The sequence below is a fragment of the Lissotriton vulgaris genome, chromosome 12 (assembly GCF_964263255.1).
Source record: "Lissotriton vulgaris chromosome 12, aLisVul1.2, whole genome shotgun sequence".
Lineage (NCBI taxonomy): Eukaryota > Metazoa > Chordata > Amphibia > Caudata > Salamandridae > Lissotriton > Lissotriton vulgaris.
The window spans coordinates 632,290,479-632,310,090 of record NC_141700.1 but is presented as its reverse complement, the minus strand read 5'-3'; the positions used below and the strand labels follow the sequence as shown (position 1 = coordinate 632,310,090).

The window sequence follows — 19,612 nt, the reverse complement described above, 5'->3', positions numbered from 1 at the left end:
CCGCCTTGACTGCAGCCGCTTTCTAGATATGAAGGCGGCCATGTTTGATAAAGGACAGGAGAGCTTTCTTACTTGTCTGATTTTAAAGAAGAACTTATTTGATTTAAATTATAAACTTAGTGGGTATGGGAACTAACTGATTCACAGGAAAACTGTTTGGTGAAGTGTGGGAGTGCGGATTAGAACACAGATTTGGAAGTCTGACAGATTTATTTATTTAGTTTTATATAGCGCTGGCAAGACCCGTGGTATCAAAGTGCTTTGTAGACATTAGTCAGGCAGTGCTAGGACGCATAGAATATATGAAAGCTTATTGAGAGTCGGATCGGAGCATTTCTTAGAGAAAAAACAATACAAATAATAAACAGTTCAAGGAGAAGACTCTCGTTATCTGCTAGGTGTTGGAGCCCCAAGGGTTAAGGTGCCGATGATAGGAAGATCTTGTATTTGTTTGTTGAAGCTCATGAAGGATGAGTTTGTTCGGATATGTACTGGAGGGAAGTTCCCTGATTTGGGGGCCATAGCCTGAGAAAGCGCGTGCTAAAACTGTTTGATTATGTTTTTTGGGTGGGTTAAGAAGTAGAGAGTTAGTGGTCTTAGATTTCTCAACTGGTCAGCCTTTGTGAGTTTGGATGCAAGGTAGACTGGTTTTCTGGTGTGGAGGAATATATGGATGAAATAGGGCAGTTTTGAAGCACCAAACGGGCTTCGATCGGGAGCCACTTAAGATTATTCAAGGGCGGAAGGAAGATGTGTTTGTGTCTTTTGACTCCGGTAGCCATCCTTGCTGCTGCTTGTGAAGGTGGCATTTCCGTAGCTCAGTCTTGAGAGAACCATAACTTGCGTGGCGACTTTTAGATCATTCAGAGGGAGAAAGGGCTTAATTTTGTGCAGGAGTTTTAGGTTGTAGAATGCACTCTTCGCTGTATCTTTTATGTGAGGGCTCATGCCTAGACTAGGTTCCATGGTGGTTTCTAGCAATTTGACGGATTCATCCTGAGTCAATTTGCAATTAAAAGCATCAATTGGTTTATCCATTCATGGACCTGGGTGGTCTTATCGTTGTTGGATAGGAGAAGAATTTCTGCCTTGTCTTGGTTGAGTTTCAGGTGGTGTGTGACCGACAGTTTTGGACTTTTGTGAGAGTGTAATTTAATAATTGTAGGCCTTCTATGGAGGATATTTCAAAATATAGCTGAGTATCATCTTCACAAAGGTGGTATGGAATGTTAGCTTGTTTGAATATGGTGGTGAGGGGTTCCATACACATTGAAGAGTGTAGGTGAGTGGACTGAGTCTTGGGAGACACCCCTGGTTATGGCGAAAGTATCCAATGCTGAGTTGTTTATTTTTATTGATTAGAAGCAGTTATGAAGGTATGAAGTGAACCATTTCAAAACCACACCATGTGCTCCGACTCGTTTTTTGAGGGATTCTTAAAGCAGATTGTGATCGACCGTATCAAAAAGCTGCCGACAGGTCAAGGAGGATGAGCAGGCAGAATCCAGAGATTTGTGCATGTCATCTACAATATTTAGGATTGCTGCAACCTTTCCTAAGGCCCAACTGGAGTGGGTCAAGGAGATTGTTGGTTTCAATACGTTGGTTAGGTCAGGAGAGACCACATTTCACATTTCTCAAGAATTTTTGCAAGGAAAGGAATGTTGGAGATGGGCCTGAATGTTGTTAAGGTCATCCATGTCAGCACCTGTTTTTTTAGTAGGGGGGGGGTGACTAGCCCAAGTTTGAGGCAATCGGGCATGATCCGATTGCTTACAGAGCTAATTATTATCTTGGTCCATAGAGGTATTAGGGCGTGGTTGAGACTTTTCGCTAGGGAAACCAGGAAGTCAACAAAGCACTAAAATAAGTGTGAGATAGTAGGTAAACCCAGGAATTTGTTTATTTATGTGTATATCTCGACAACTATCAATTGCCGCAGTCCTGGTTATGACGACTCTTGGAAAGCATGTAACATATATTCAGGGGTGCAGCTCGAGCAGGGTGGTTTGGGGTGTGACATCTCCCTAATAAATGCGTTCTGGTGTGTGTGTGTGTAGTTGGGTCCAGGGGCCTCCAGTCTGTGGTCGGGTTTCCACTCAGATTAGTAGCCTTCATAGAACAGACACACGTCTCTAAGAAACTTTGCAGAGCTTGTATACACCCACCCCTCCTCTTCCCTCTCACAAAAAAGGCCTAGAATAAACAAAGGACTGGTTGCCTCTTGGGTGGTGCAGAGAAACCTTTTAAATGTAATACTACTTTCATTCATTTTGCCATTTCAATGGCAGTGATGGTTGGGAAATCTCTGTTTCACCCCCCCCGAATCTAACTGACTGAGCTGCACCCCTGTCGATGGGTTACGAGGCAGATCTTCTCGCTATGCATTGGGAGTTTATTTCAAGAATTGAATTCCAGGCAAGGAAGTGGTTTCTGTCATGCAGACCCTGGTCCAATTGGTGCTTGTTCACCTTGTCAGGTGATGGGAGCTTGGATCTTATTATATGGTTCTTATCTGACTTTCATCCAAACTGGTCAATAAACCTCTCCAATGATGTTGTTTACATAGTTGGTTCCTCTGGATTTTTGTTAGCACTGATTGAGATGGGTGATTGAGAGGCATCGAGTTGGAGTGACATTCCCGGCCAGACTGCATGATGAAGTCATGGAGGGCTTTAAAGTAGATACTAATGATGAAGAAATAACTGATCTTGGTGGAGGCTGCGAGACCAGAGAAGGCATGGACCTAAATCCATTGTTGGTAAGACATACACTTCAGTGGAAGCAGCCTGCATAGATGACATTGCAGTAGTCCAGCCATGAGAAAGAGTAACAAGAATGAGAGACTGATTCTCATAAGCTATCCCAAGGGGCAGTTTTTTCTAATAATTAGCACCAGGGGGCTATATAGCATCATATTACATATTTACAAGGTCTGTGCTGTTATACCCCATTTACTTTTACTGCTTTGTAAAAGCAAAAAAATAAATTTGTATTGTCCATTGTAAATAAAATACAAACATTGAATTATCAAATTATACAACAACATGGCCGTCCCAAAAATGAAATAGAGCGCAGTAGCTCTTGGCCTGCGGATGGGTAATAATAATTTCTTCAGAATGTTGACATATATGCTTCTATAAGGAATTCGATGTACCTCTTTCATTTTTGTGCATTGTGAACATTAACCTTGTACGCCGTTCTATCCTGTCACGTGATCATCTACATAACCGTAATGAAACAATATGTACCAGTTACAAGTAATGATAATGTTGAAAATAACCTCTGCGCCAATTTGTCAATAAAGTTTTTCAAAAAAAAAAAAATCCTAACAGTGTACCATCATACAATATATAAACTCCAAAGAGTTCAGTTTAATATGTCAATAATAATAATTTCTTCATGTGTTTTGTGTGGAGGCAATCCAACCAAGAGGTGATATCAAAACGCCATAAGTGGGCAGAGGATGAGCGAGAATCATTTAAGACTCTGATCCTACAGGCGGACAGGATCAGCAGTCATTGAAATTCTTACGTAGAGCCAAGAAGATGTGTTCTCACTGGTGTGGTACCCCAAAAGTATCTGTTGAATACTGACTTGCACAATATCACCCAGGTAAGAAGAGGTGGAGCTAGAGAAGAAAGTCTTTGACGTTACTGAGCAAGTCGGTATGTTGGAGTACGCAATGTTGCAGGACGATATTTTTGTACTCATTATTGTGCCTTAGAACCATTTTCTATGCTCTTCCTCTGGTCTCGCTCCAACCCCGAAAAGGGATTGAACAACATTCAGTGTGCGCCAACCTAACGCGTATGGTTGATGGAAACTGGCAACCACAAAATTAAAACAACCCCACCCCAGCCAGGCTATGCAACTCGGCCCTAGTTGGTTTAAACCCCACTTTCTGGTTTATACATCAGTGCAGTTCATAGAGCTCTGAAATGTCCAGGGTCGTTGTAAGGCCACCGTGAATCGACAAGCAGCACAGTTCAATATTTCTAATAATTAGTGGATCACTCTGCCTTCTACATTGTACTGTAGATTTAGGAATGGCTCCCTACCCCTGGCGAGGCCTTGAAGCGCTTTGTGGATGGATAGCACACTATGGTACCCAGGGTTAGTTTGTAGGGCTAGTTGTAAGTGTTCCAGTTATGCAACATTATTGGAGTTGTTATAACGATTAGTTGCATATAGTGTCTAGTTTAGAGGAAAGTTAGTTGTTAATTGTTCTTATTGATGCAAATGATTTTGGATATGCATCAATATGCTTTCCTAACCCCTGTGTCTCTGTGATTAAACAGAATGGTTAGTGGGCAGTATAGAATGTATATTATCCTATTGTTTGGTTGATGTAGTAGTTGTGTTAATGGATGGCAGTAGTGCTGTTAGAGAACACAGATAGGCGTACAAGCTGGGTCAGTGAGTCTGATGGAAAGAGCTCAGCAGAATGTTCTTTGCAAGGTCAAGCCAGGGTCGGACTGGCCTATAGGGCACTCGGGCAGTGCCCGATGGGCTAGTCAGACAGATCAGTGTTGGGCTGTTTTTTTTTTAACAGTGTGTGGGCTTGTTTTATGACCGGGTAGACCAGGATTAACTATTGATTTCACTACCACCACCACAAACTTTGCCTGCAGAAAGAACAAATGCATGCAGTCTCCCATACCTTGTAAAATAGTTACAGCGTGTCTTTACAAGCTCATAGCTGGCCTAATTTGTAAATGTGGGCCACTTTGTTTAGCTCTCTGGCTCGCTCACCAGGTCCACTTTTATTTTGGTGCCCGGGTCTATTATCTGTCCCTCTCCGACCCTGGGTCAAGCAGTATAGAACCGAAGGAGACACGGACTGACAAGGATTCAGTTAATAGGGTATAAACTAAGCCTGTTATGCAAGTCACGCACATTCTGGTGATGGCGGACATGCTGTGTCACGCCAAGGAGTACAAGTACAAGAGCACATTGCCATTGAAATTTGTTTATTTGTAACGACAGAATTCTGTCCTTAAGTTTAAATGAATTTGGGAATCCATTGGAGGCACATTTGTATGTATCCCTCTAACTTGGATGCATTTATTTCTCAACACCATTGCTTCATCTCTGCATTTACTTCCCCACACCAATTAATTGACATGACTTTTACTGCCACGTGACGTCACTTTTACTGCCCAACGCCTTTACTTTGCCATGGCCTTTCCTTCCCAGACCACTTCTTTTATATGACGTATACTGTCTTACATCCTATCATTGACCTGACCTTGGATGTGACACGTTTGCTATGCCACACCTTTACATTTCCATTCCCCTTGCCCCCAAATTGTTTGTACTGGAAAATATTATATAAACTTTGACAAAGTAATAGTGTGGGGAAGTAAACGTGTGAAAGAAGGGGATATTGACAAAGGGCGAACAGTAAAGGTGATGGAATCTGAAGACATGGGTGCAGAAGACTCAGCAGTGTTTCCGTTCTTTTTCTGCGGAACAATTTCAGTTACATCTACTGAGAAGACTCCTCTGTTAAGTTCCAGGTAGTAGTCCTCACTGCAGTTCTTTCACCCTGTAATAATAATAATAATCCATATTTGTAAAGCGTGCCCATATCATCCCTTAAGGCTTCAAGGTGCTGGGTTCCAGTCAGGGAGATTAATTGATCTATTGCCCAGAGTCACATGGTGCTGAGCTGAACTGCACCGTGCTTCAGAGTCAGCAGCTCTGGCCACTGCGCCACACCTCTCGCGGAGCAATGGTCTCCAAGGGGATTTACAAAACGTTTCTGCGGGTAGAAGGCGTTTCTAAAACAGAAACAGACCGTGTTATTTCACAGTTCACAGATCACACATTTGCCTAATCAAGATTTTGAAATTATTACAGACCACAGGGTTTCTTGTGAGATACATCAGACCATAAAGATTACAGCAAGAAAATAGGAGTTACCTTTAAAGCAATCTGTGTGCACCATTGACGCCTCTTTGACACATTTCAGCCCTAACTGTGTGATCCAGAATTGCATCCGGGTCACCAAATAATTTGTAGCTGAAGAATCTTTCATCCAGGTTGACATGTGTTTCAGGACCTGAGTCGTTGCTCACTGCCGTTCAGTTATTCTTCCTTACCAACAGCACTATTGACCCCGGTAATTTTACCCCCGCTTGGAACACTTTGTTACTCAACAGCAGTCCCTGAAAAGGTTTATGTGCACAATCCATGCTATGGGGGAAGCATCCTTTACAGTAAAACTTTTTCCACGCAGTACCTTTACAACGCAGGAATTACAACGCAAGTCGTTACAACGACTTACACTGGAGGGCGCTGTAGGATAGGGTATAGTTTAATTTACTATCCAAAACCTTCCCTACTATCCACAGGGACTGGAGTTGGAATAGTATATTGAACTATTCACTATCCAGCGCCCCCCAACGCAAGTCGTTGTAACGACTTGTGTTGTAAAACCTGCGTTGTAAAGGCATGCGTGGAAAAAGCATGCGTTGTAACGACATACATCCGCTATGGGGGAGGGAAGGTGGGAAACTGCATCCTTAGATTGTTTAAACGAGAGCTCCAAGGTGGACTCCTGTCTGCTGTGTTGGGTGACCACTGTCGTGTCTATTGGATGCTTCCAGGGGTTGGGTCATCATTTCTCACAAGGAGTCACCCATGGGTGGTGCACAGAGTGCTGTGTCAACCCCACCACATAATATACCATGTGTATTTGTAAAGCACACATTTACCCAAGGGTATCTTGGCGCTGAATAACATGTTTATTGTTACCCAACTCAATGGTACTCATTTTATTGACCTCAGGAGGATGAGAGGCAGAGTGGACCCATCAGAATTTTAACCTGTGACCATGATGTTGAGCACTGGCCCCTACAGTGGACGGATTACTCCACTAAGCAACCAGACCCGGCTTCGTGCATGACACCTCATGGAAGATGCCCCTTCCACCATTATCCCAGCTGTGGGCTTGGTTCTGTGTATCTCCAAATAAAGTACCGGGGCATTTTCTTCCACTGGCTGTCGTTGTTTACTGGTATTCTTTTTCATTTGGATTGCATTACATAGAAGGTAGATCTTTTGAAACCACCCAACCACCTCACCACGCAATTTGCTAAACTCCAACTTGATCGAATCACCACAGTTAAGTCCAGTTATTCTGCTTAAGATACAAAAGGCCAATACTATAAGTCACCGCTTTCCATGGGTAAGAGATAAAGAAGAGGATAAAGATCTGAGAATCATCTGTATGAGAGAGACAAATTAGAACACTGCCCAATGAGAGAGTCAATCAATCAATCAATCATAGCATTTGTAAAGCGCACTACTTACCCACGAGGGTCTCAAGGCGCTAGGGGGGGAGGGGGGATGTTGCTACTGCTCGAAGAGCCAGGTCTTGAGAAGTCTTATGAAGCACAGCAGGTCTTGGGTCTGCTGTAGGTGGATGGGGAGGGTGTTCCAGATCTTGGTGTGTAGTGTAAATTGATAATAGAAAAGAACTTAAGTCCGAATATTGAGGGGCAACACATGGGAGGAACAGAGTTGAAGGTGACAGCCCAGTATAGGCACAATCCCCACAAGCATCAATGAAAGAAGGTAACATGATATCAAGAGGGGGGAGGGGGGGGGGGAGAATAATCCGATAAACAGTATCACAGACAAGTGGTCCGTTGAGGAAAATAAGAGTTGAAACTATTGACTGGGCCGAAACAGAATGGAAGTCAGACTTGAAGAAAAACGAAGAGACTTAGGGCCTCATTTAAAGTGCCGAGGGAATAATATCTCCATGTGGAGGAAATTCAGCTGGTAGAGTCTACTCCAAAATTAGAGGTTACTCCAAAAACTGCAGGGTTTTCTGTTGATTTTAAGCTCTGAATAAGGGATTGTACTACTGAATATCAACACAAACAATATCCCGATACAAGAATATCGATCGGCAAAATATCAAAAGATAAGTGCATGTAGGGAAGTACGATTTACTATTCCTGTCTCCACATACATACCTTGAAGATATATGTACCGAGTAGGTACATTGATCTAAAGTTAGGTATATAAAATCTAGACTTATATATATATATTTTTATAAATTTTTTATAATCTAATTTTTATAATATATATACATTTATAATATATACATTTTTTTAATATTCAGATCTCGATGTTGTGTCCCATTGTATTGCGGTTTCGATATTCAGGGGGCACACTTGATTAAGGCCATTAGAATCCAGAGACTAGGGAAGCTGCTCAGAAGCCAGATTTTCAAGAACTTTGCAGAGAAGGAGAGGAAAGAGAAAGAATGAAGGCAATTTAACAAGAAAAGAAGATAGACAGAAAGTTGTTTTTTTAGAATTGTTAGAACACTAATATGCATACAAGCTGATATGCTGATTGAGACAAATTGGTTGCATGCAAAGCAAGTGGAAGAGAAAGACATAAAGACTTAAAGGGTGTAAATAGTAGCAGGCTCAGGAAAAAACGTACTAATTCTAAAAGTACCAAAGAAACTAAAATCAACGGTCAAAAGAAGAATGAAAAACGGGATCAGATGCACAGGGAGGTAAGCCGATTAAAAGTAAATAAGCTGCAGGGGTGAGCAGAGTGGAGAGTAATGCGAGCGTGTTAATAGCATTGTGTAGCATTAAGTAACTCAGAATGATAAGTAAATTAAGAGGGATAAAGTTATAAGTCAGTAGGTGCCTGGGGTTTCTTCCATTTCCACTGAGCCTTAGGAAGCGAGTTCCAGGATAATCTCAATAGAAGTACTAAATCAGGACTGTTGGGATTCACAGGAAGGAGCGAAGGAAGTGAGCATGTCAAAAGAATAAAAAACTGAAGACACTGCAGGAATTCTGATTGAGTTGTGAGGAACAAAAGCAGTAAACATATGGCGGTGTGATGGAGAAAACAAAATCAGGAATATAATAGAGGAAAAAAGGCAGGAACAAGTAAGGAGCCAGAGAGAATTAGATACAAAAATTGATAGAAAAATAAAATATAGAAGGTGGGGTTAGCAGCATAATGAGAGGGCAAGAAATCTAGGGCCTTGAGGGAGATGAGTGGTAGAATAAATCTAAGTAGGAACCTACAGGGTGAAAGGGGAGTACAGAATTGATGTAGATGGGTGGACTCAATGAGAGAGAGAAAAGGTGAGGCTGAAGAAGGTACTTGAAATCAAGTAATGCAATATTAGGAAGCAAATGTAAGGAGAAAAAGGTTTAGCAAGAAAGTGGGAAAGGAATGAGTACACCCACTGTGCAACATTCTTTATTATTTTGATTACTTAAAAGCATAACAATTTTCAATCAATGCGGCACAACCTGGCCCCTACTAAAGCGATTTAATAAATGTTAATCGCAGGAACGGTACCAGAAATATAATTAGAGCACATTAAAGCATTGATTTCCACTTAGCACGTTCAGGATCAAATTATGCAGTATAGGTATGTCATTCTTTAATGCAATACACCCCGATATTTCGTTGAGGTGCAGGAGGAGGGTTTTCTCCAGAGGGATAAAAGTTTTCCCCGTAGAGAAAATGTTTTCAATACTTTTTTGATGCACATTTTAGCCATGCTTCTTCAGCTGATTCCCCTCTTGAGTTAAATAATATTTTTAACTGAAAAATGCTATTCTATTGCCATCTAGACATGTCCATAGTAAAAGATGAAGGGGTCCATTATGATGTAGGGCGGATCGCCACCGTCCGTATGAAAATCCATGTTCATCTTTTGTAAGCATGATAGTTGGTCCCTTTGTATTAAAAGTTCCTTCCTTATAACAGGACTAAACCTACAATCCTTGAAACTATTTGGTAATCAAACCTCACTGGAAAGAAAATTAGAATTGACAAGAAATTATAATTGCACAAAGAAGGGGAAATACCAGGCGGAGGCAATAGATCTGCTTGGTATGCACCCTTTTCCCCATTATACATAATGTCAAAGGTATTACACTGCAACTAATAACAAGCTGAAGAAAAAATTGTTTGAATTATTCTCAACCAACACTGTTAATTGCTCGGGCCACATCCCAGTGTTTCATTCCCCCCCACTATGTCATGGAAGACATAGACCAGGGGCCTGTTTATGAGGAGGTTTGCGTCACGCTTGCTGCACGCAATGTGCTACATGCATGACGCAGACCTTAAATGAGATTTATGAAGCCACGCAGAGCCACATTTCGTGGTCCTGAGTGGCTTCATAAATCTGGAGTAAAGCAACACAGCCAAATCGCTGCATCGGGTTACTCTGCCAACGCAACTTACATGGTTTTTGATGCATTCCCAGATTAACCAGAACTCGTGAACCTGGGAATGCACCAAAAAGGTACGCCTTCCCAGGTGAGAACCATGAGGAGAAATAGCTCTATTTCAACTTGTTTCTTCCTCTTTCCTTCTGTGCTGTAGAATGCGGCGCACATAGAAAGAGGAATATGACTATCACAATTGTCTTCGCACAGGAAGGTGCCCCTTCCTGCACAAAAAACACTTCTGCATGCAACACAGGCACCCTTACACCATGGTACAATGATGCCTGCATTGGTGCTAATCAGGCCATTGTGCGCCAGAGCAGGGAAAAGCGCATGAATGTGCAATATTGCTTTTAATGTGACCCTAGATGTATTCAAATAAGCCTTGGTCCTGGTACAAATGATCAGTCCAGACTTGGCAGCCATGCCAGGCCCCCTCCAGGTCTGGTGGCCTATTCCTGATGGTTACACAAGCAACCCAGGCTGGTTTTGACGTAATTTTGTTGCGTCTGAGAGGTATAGCTTGAATCCTGTGACACACTGAGCACAGGATCCACATTGAGTGCTGTGACACATTGAGTACAAGACCTATATATGGACATACTGTCATACTTAGGATGTCCACTGCAATAAAGAAGGTGATGGAATGCTTGAATATATCTCAGCCACTTGTGATCACTCAGGTTGTAGGCCAGTCTCTTGTTTTTCACTTACTATGCCACTAGACAGAGACCAGCCATACACAATCCAGTCTTGGCCCTGCTCTAATATGAAGTGTAAAGACTGAACTGCTAGGCCAGGTCTCTTCCAGATGGAAACAAAAGCAATATTCATATTTGCAATACAGAAGGACAGGATCCAAACTCTGGATCCACTCAAATGGTTCAGAGTACTCTCTCTAGAAAAATGACTTTGAGTGGCACATAACGTCAGAGATACCATGGTCTTCTTTTCACTTCGACTTTAGTCAATCAAATTCTAAGTATTACAGGAGAGTCAACTGAAGAATATCAAAAATTAAGCCAAAAGAGTTCCTGTAAATTGTAACACTCATAGTACAACATAATCTGATGCCTTGCACATCTGGGTTTATATTACTTTTGCTCCATTGTTTATTGTTTTACCATGAAGGGGGAGTTCCTTCCTCGGCCTAAGATGACGTAAAACCTTCACAATAACAAAACATATGCCCGATGCGCGAGCGGTGTTCGCGTTGCATGCTTCCGGCGGCAGATTCTTTCCACGTTGCTTGGGAGTGCCCGGTATTGAGGCCCTTTTGGGAGGAGGTGGGTCAAATACTATCCGCTGTTCTGAGTCGCCCCCTGGAGTTGACGTGTAGTATTGCTGGGGCTCATGGAGGAGGTAAGGGGACCTTGTGCTGAACGTGCCTTTCTGGGGACAGCCTGTTTGATTGCTAAGTGGGATGTGGCCCGAGTCTGGAAACAACATAAGCCACTGACTGTTAAAGGTTGACGTGCAGGGGTGGACTGGTGCGCGCATCTGGAGAAGCCAATTTTTTAGGCCCATGGCTGTCCGAAGAAACATGAACGTAAATGGGAGAAATGGAGTGCCTATAATGGCTCATCAATATGATAGAGCAATGTTATAAGCTATTGATATCACAGCTTTTTATCAAGCCGTGCTTGTACAGTAATCAAATATCATACTGTGTCTTACTATGGTTTGCTGCAAAACTTTCAATAAAGTTGGTTATCATTTTTTTTAAAACCTTCACAACGTGTCTTCAATAGTTTTTGAATTTGAAGTGAATTTATTTATTCCATACAATGGTTGGTCAATATCGGCAAAATGTGCTTTTTTCTGATGCCCCAATGCATTAGTTATCTATCCTTGCAAGTTTTCGATACTAAAATACTATTATTCTCAAGCAATTAAGATCATAATTAGTCAAAGTATGTATTTACTTAGAACTTTTTAAACATTGGTTGCTCCTCCTTGATTTAGATTCTGGGTTTATACTGTGATACTGGGATACATCTCCTGAAAGTTTTGCTCCATTTTGTACTTTCAGATCTTCTCATCATTATTTTCAAATAATGTCCCAACAAATCAGCATTTAATGCATGGACCTTCTACAGAGGAAACTAAATATTCATCAACCTCAAATATCAGTCAACAAGTTAAATTTAAAAAGTAGCAATCAACTTTTAGGGTATAATTTGGTATGATTTGGATTAAATTTTAAACCAACAATTAGTTATGCCCCTGACCCATTGGTCAAATAACACAGCAGCCCTGCCCGAAATACTGCTGCGTCTCCATCACACCGTTTCGGCGGATTGTTGTTTAAATATTAGAATTTTCCCGTTCAGCTTGAATTAGCAGACTTTCCCTCCCCTTTCTGTGCTGGGCCAAATAGTAAATAGCACTAGAAGTCTACATCCAACATTAGGCAGCAGGAGGTGCAAAAATCCTGGGATCAAGGACAAGAACATACATTTTTTTTTTTTAAACATTTTTTTTCAAAATGTTCTTGCTTGCCAGCAGATGGCATTTCTCAGGGACTGAGGGATTTCCAGTCTCAGGGACTAAGGGATTTCTAGTCTCTTAGAAAATGTTCAGGTCTTGAGTTCCAATCAGATGCACGTCGTCCTTTTAGATAGCCAGTTAGGGTTTCCTTTTAGCTCTGATCTGAAAGCGTAGTCCTATTTCCATTTCCATCCTGCTATGAAGTGTTACAGATTTGCCTTTCAATATACATTTATGTTTTGCTTGTGGCAAGGATAACTCTTCTTCCCCAAATGTTTTTTCCTAGTGGGTGTTGCTCACTACTTTGTCTCCACCCTAGTAGGCCATAGAAAGGTGAAGAAATCAGCACACCGGTGGCAGTAGGTACATTTGACACAGGTGACCGTTAGCAAGCTTTTTAAAGCCTATCTTTGCATCTGTCCAGCTTTGGTTATTGATTCAGTGTGGCAGTGTGCCTGATCCTCCACATGCTGTGTTATTACTAATTCCTTTATTCCTGAGCTAGCATTATTAGTCAGTACATACTTCTGTCATGAGCTAGCACTGTTTCACAATATGTCAGTGTTCCACTATAGCCTTAGAGCCCAACGTTGCGGGCTCTACAGGCTGTTAAAGGCCAGCTCCAGCATTAAAGTCCTGAGTCGAAGTCAATGGCCTTTAACAAGAAAGCGGGCCTTTACTGGCCGGTAGAGCCTGCTACGTAGGGCTTTAAGGCTATTTGAAAATTTGGCCCCTAGAGGGCAGAATGTTCTAATTTGTAAAACAAAGGCCTCACGGAGCCCAAGGGGGTTGAAGTTGCATTGTGCTCCGTGAGGATTTTGTTAAACATTAGAATGTTGATGCTCTGGGCTTATACCGGCCATAAGAAGCCCCCAGCACCTCATTGTTTTCAATGGAACGCTCAACATTCCAATGCTCTAATGTTTAGTAGTGCATTCATGTGCCATGAGCCAGCACTGTGTCAAAGTCCTTCCATGTTTTCTGAGCCAGAACTATTTTGCAGTGCTTTCTTGCTTCCAGGGATTGCTGTTTTCAGTGCACCCATATTTCTTGAGATTCGACTGCTTTCAGTAGAATTCGTTTTCTTTTCATAGTCTTTTCTTTACTATGAATCGTTCCTTAACAGTTTCCAGCTTTCTGCTTGCCTATAATTTTCCTTCTCTCCTGTTAAGCATTATTCCTCTCTTGCACATTGTCTATTGTGCCTCTGTATAATGATCTCCACCCTTTGCTGTTAAAGACTTTTGCCTTAAGACTCTCTGTGTGATTGACTGGGTTTGCGTTTATTGTAATGCATTCAAAATATATTCCCCCACATGCATCAAGCACTTTTTCATTCGCAAACGGTGCGATTCCTTAAAATCGGCCGTTTGCGAATGCAAAAGTGCTTTTTGGGATGCATGAAGCAATTTTAGAATTCGCAACATTGTTGCGAGTTCTAAAATTGCGGGTGCTTTTAAGAAGTCGCAGATGTGCGACTTCTTAAAAGCAATGCATCATCACTTTTGACAAGTGAAAATTCGCACTTAGGGTTCCAAATTTACCGAGTGGTTGAACCACTCGGTAAATTTGGAAAAAGTGTTTAAAATGCTTTTAATGTTTTTTTTTCAACATTCATGTTACGGACACACATGTCCTTAGGACATGTGTGTGTGCAACATGATGCGAAAAATACATTTCAGGGGTGCAGGGGGGGGTCCTTTGGACCCCCCCCTGCACCCATGAAATTTTCTAAGTGCCACTCGCAATTTGCATTGACTCCTATGGGCCTTTTGGCCCATAGGAATCAATGGAAATTGCGAAAATTAACTTAAGAATTCGGTATTTCTTTGGGATTCGGTAAAAAATGCGATTTTTACCGAATCACAAAGAAATACCGAAAACAATGATGCATAGCATTTTGCATTTCCTAAATAGCGATTCCTTAATTTTCGCTATTTCAGAAATGCAAAATCCTACATTGATGCATGTGGGGGATTATTTCATAATTTCTCACCCTCCTTTTTTAAACTTAAACAATTTATGAAGTTGGAGATGTTTATAAAGAACTTGATGACATGACCAATATTCTACCTTACACGTTTTTCACACTTCTATGCTTTATGTCAACAAATCAACTTTACTGTATAGTACATTCCTCATTCTTCACAATTTAATTTTCAGGCTAGTAAGATGGAGATGTTATTTTCCACATTCAACTTTGGGACCATGTTTCAACTGGGGAACAAGGAGGCAGATGACACCTCACCTTAATCTGATGATGAAAAGGTTCCCAAAGTTAAACAGTTGCCATTAATTCGAAATGAATCATTGGGAGCGGTTTCATCATATGAGCATGAAATATGAGTTTCAGATAAAGTCCAATAACAAATACATTGAGACCTAGATCACTATGAGGTTGAATGTCTACATGTTCCAACAAAGGAAATGCAATTTGAAGTGGTGAGTTGAAGGCAAGCTAGATGGACTCATAATGAGAAATCCAGGCTGAAAAAAGTCTATAGAAGGAATTGACCGCTGGAGCCGGCAATGAGAAAACATGAAGAAAACTAAGTAAAATTCTGTAATTGCATGTTTGCTTTGTTACTGGTGTTTGCATGGCACACTTCTGCTATTGCTGTTCCCTACCATCGCTGAGGGTCACCTTGACTTTGTCTTGCACTCCTGACTCTGGGCCTTCTGAGGTTATCCAATGGTGCACCACCTTCATCTTGTGTAGATTGTGTGTTGTTGCACAGCTCTGGACTTTTAAGGAGTTGACTGTTTCTGCACAACTCTGGAACCATGCAGACCAGGCTCTCTTTGCAGGCTTTATTGGGAAGTACATTTAGTGTGGTGTGTATGTGGCCTTGAGATGCGGGTGCATTGCAGTGGTTAAATTACCTTGCACTGTGTTGGTTGTGTCTTTTGTGGAGTACCTAGATGTGATGGTGTTGCAAGGGTGGTAGTCTTGAGAAGCAAATTTATGGCCTTTGGCCCAGGATGAATTTCGTGAGGGACGGCCTTTAGTGTATGACGCGTGTAGTGTGGTTTTGTAAGTTACAAACGGTCTCGTGCATGTCCCATTTGTCAAAGGAGTCCAAGTCTTGTATGTTATAAAATAAATTATCCTCTTTCTTCTACCTTAAATAAAGTACTACTTCAGCACAGTACATTTTACTTTTCAATTTGCCAACACGTTTTGTCCAGAATGATATAAGCTTTAGCAAGGCTCCTCCTTTAAAAGTAATATATGTGAAACAAGCAGCAAGCAAACTAGCGATACTGAGGCAAAAAATGCCAGGTCAGCTTCAAGGGTAAGATGGCAATGTCTTTGTGTGGCAGGCAAATGTACTGTGAAAAAAGTACTGAGGAACCACTCTATGTTAGTGCTAGGGTATGCACCGACCAAAACGACATCTGTAGTGTTGTCCTACGGCTAATAACATGCCTATGGTACTTACCTGGCTAATTATGGATACTGGCATGTCTATTGGACTTGTCCATGCCCTGGGGACATGTGGATACTTAAAAGCTATAGTGTTTTACATGTGATTGTCTGTTGTATTTGTTTGGCATTGGGATTTTACATGCAGGAGCATCTGGATATTGCCATGGACCATGTGCTTTGTTTGCTAGGCTAAACCTGTGTCCCTGGCATAGCTATAGAACTGTATATACTAGGTGGCAAGAGTGGACAGTGGCATGTGCCTTATGTGTTGTGGTGGTGGTTTTAGTGAAAAATGTTATTCGTAGGACAATTGTTGATTCTGGCTAGCAAAGGCTGCTTTACATGATTGGGGCTTAATCTAATACGACACATGTAACATGCCAAATAACTATACATTACCCACCTGAACACTTAAGATAGGTAACCTGAGCTTAGTAAGTAACCTGCACCAGCCATGGTACCTCAAAAGGCCATTGGCACCACAAGTGGCGTGGCCCCGACAGTAAGCACCCCCTGACACGAAAATGATGCAAATATTGCATATCTCAGCAGCACCCCAGGAAAGTTAGCACTTTGAGTAACATATGAGCAGCACACTAGAACTCTTGCTCATCGGCTTTATGAAATTGACTGCAGCCAGGAACACTTCGAGTTTATGGATGTACCCTTACACATGATGGCAGCATAGTGGCATATCATTGCAACACTTTTGCATGTCTAGTGGTTTTTATGCAAGACCACATGTAGGTCAGTTAGTCTGTGTGCATGAGTATCTTATGTCTGTTGGGCTCTGTGCATATGTGCTTGTATATCTATTGGGCTGTTTATTTGTTGATTGGTGTCCATACATACCTCTAGGTGGATTTTTGTGTTTTTGCATGGATGCTGGTAAGTATGATACTCTGCATGTGTCTGCGAATGTTTCCGTGCATTATGGGTGAATGCTTGTCTGTATGTTGCAGGTATCTGAGTGCATGTACTATTTTTATGGTATTTTATCACACAAATTTATATACCGGAACCTTGTCCAAATTGTCATTGGAGCATCATACGCTAGATGGGATGCTAATGTTTGCAGGGGACTGAGACTCTCTCTTCTCTTGCAGGTTTTCAGGTGGCGGTCATCTCGAGAGACGCAGCCAGGCTGGAGAAACTGGGATCCCTCGTCCCGGCATCGTCCAAAGCTCAGCTGCACACATTAGTTGGAGATGTGGGTAAGAATGAATGTTGGAACCAGGCATGTGTTGTCTTGGGGGGGAAAAACTAAAAACAAAGGTACTGATTCACAAAAGCATTTATGAGCATGCAAATTAGTACTACAGGAGTAATTTTTATGGAATCCTACATGCCTATGTCAATCAGCCTGGTATATCTAATTCCCTAGTAGTAAAATTGGTGGAGAAGTGTGGCTCAATGGTTAGAGCGGCAGACCCTTATGCAGAGGTCTGGCCCGGGACCAGGGTTCAATTCCCTGCCTCGGCGGGTCTTGGGCTAAAAAAATTCCACGGACCTGATAATTCTCGCCTCGGTGCCTATTCCAATCATAGAGTCCCACTCTGCAACTCTGGGCAATAGCCTGCTTAATCTCCACAATGGCCCACACAACGCTAAGGATGCCTGGCCTCCACCTTGGGGGTGCCCAGGAGTGGATGCCTCACAGGGAAAGCCAGGATGGGTTCCACAGCGGTATTCGTACAAGCGCCTTGAGACCCTTGCGGGTGAGTAGTGCACTATACAAGTATCAATTTACAAATGCAATGAGGGTATAGTCATTTCTATCTCTACCTACTCTCTGAGTAGTCCAAGGTTATTTTCTCTTTACATGTTTTGGGGCCAATTCACAAAGGCATATAAGATTATATGAAAGAGTACTGCAGGAGAACAACTTGCAGCAGCCCATACGCTACTGAAGATATATCAGAGCAGTATATCACAACCTTCCGTCCACAAAGCTTTGGCCTAGCAAGAATAGGTGGAAACTGGGTCTTTGAAAGTTTGCTATTTCTGCTCAGCTTGCCAGCCTTGATTTCTCTTCCACATCCTTCTTAAGTTCATGGAATAAATTGGTCATGCTGTAGTCAGTGTCCCAGCCCTTGATAAAAATCATACACAGTGGTGGATGGCTACTGCTTATGTCATCAATTCTCATTTAACCTTTTGGCATCCTTTTACTCATTCAACAGCACCTCTGCTTTATACATGTCTGTGTGTATTACTGGGCCTTGTGGCCTTCTCTGAGTACCCCCTTTTAGTATTTGGGCATACTGCATCCCGCTGCCCTGTGGCTAATAAGCTGACCAGCCCTTATTTTAATTTGCTTCTATATCTCTTACATACCCTCACCCATCACACCGCCAGGTGCTGCTACCTATACCACTATAACCGCACCTTGTTGGTCATCACACACGGCATGAAAACACTTCCCATACAGGCTCAAAACAAAAACAACACCCTTCCAACCAAACACCCTATGGTGTAGCTTTCTGTCCATGTGGGTAAGTGCTTCAGCTCCCCACACCGGGACAGTAAGCACTATACAAATGCTACAATACAATGCGATACTTCACATGCTCAAAAATGCCTTTCTGAATAGGTCTCATAGTCTTATTGTGCCCGTCTGGAAATAAACAGCGAGTACTTCATAGCCGCTCTGTTTACAGTGATACCCAGAGAATGGACCTCACCCAAGTATTTGACAATGATTCATTTTATAAAATTGTATTTATGCAAGTGTTGTGTACGTAGACACTTTCACGAAATAGTGGTAGGCTGCAAAGAAAAAAAACTACACAACAAGAAACAGAACCATCTCCAGAGGCTGCAAATGTAGTCTTAGGAGGCATTGTGGGCCTAAGGAAAGAGCCCACTGCTTCCAATGTTAAATACTCCTATTGAATCTTCGTCAGAGCAGGAATTAACTTTCAAAACACTCTGTCTACTTCTAAAAGCCAGGCTTGCACTGTTACCCCCTTACCTGGGCAAAAAAATCACGTGTCGCTAACCGATTATTGGTGTTTACCGATATCTTAATGTTGGCCACTCCGCTCATCATGACATTTGAGCTTCCAGGTTCCAAACCCAGGAACTACTCCCAGACCAGGGACCACGATACTTGCATCTCAGTCAGGATAACCCTCAGATCATTCAGTTTGTACTTTGCATGCAATAGCTTACAAATAGATGCATCTCGTGGGAGAATGCAGCACAGTTCCAAAGAATGCCAGGGTATTCTTAGTGCTGCCTCCATTCTCAGCACCGAAGGACAGATGTAAGGAAAGCAGTTCAGAAATGCTGCACCTCCTTGGCTCTTTCGGCATGGACATCAATTAAGGGGAGCAACTGTTCTGCTGACTTGCTATTTGGCCAGCGGCGGCTCCTCCGCTAAGGTGAAGGAGCGTCGCCCCACGAGAAAAATGAAATGATATTAACAGCATGTTATTATAATTTTATTTTTCGC

At 42.1% G+C, this 19,612-nt stretch overlaps 1 protein-coding gene across 1 annotated transcript in view; it reads left to right on the top strand.

Annotated features, from left to right (window-relative positions):
- The window catches only part of LOC147677896 (uncharacterized), a 104,452-nt gene that overhangs the window by 23,374 nt on the left and 61,466 nt on the right, over positions 1-19,612 (top strand). Inside the window, exon 2 of the mRNA XM_086945791.1 lies at positions 17,262-17,369. Coding sequence (XP_086801917.1) covers positions 17,262-17,369 — 108 coding nt within the window. The remainder of the gene's footprint in view (positions 1-17,261; positions 17,370-19,612) is intronic.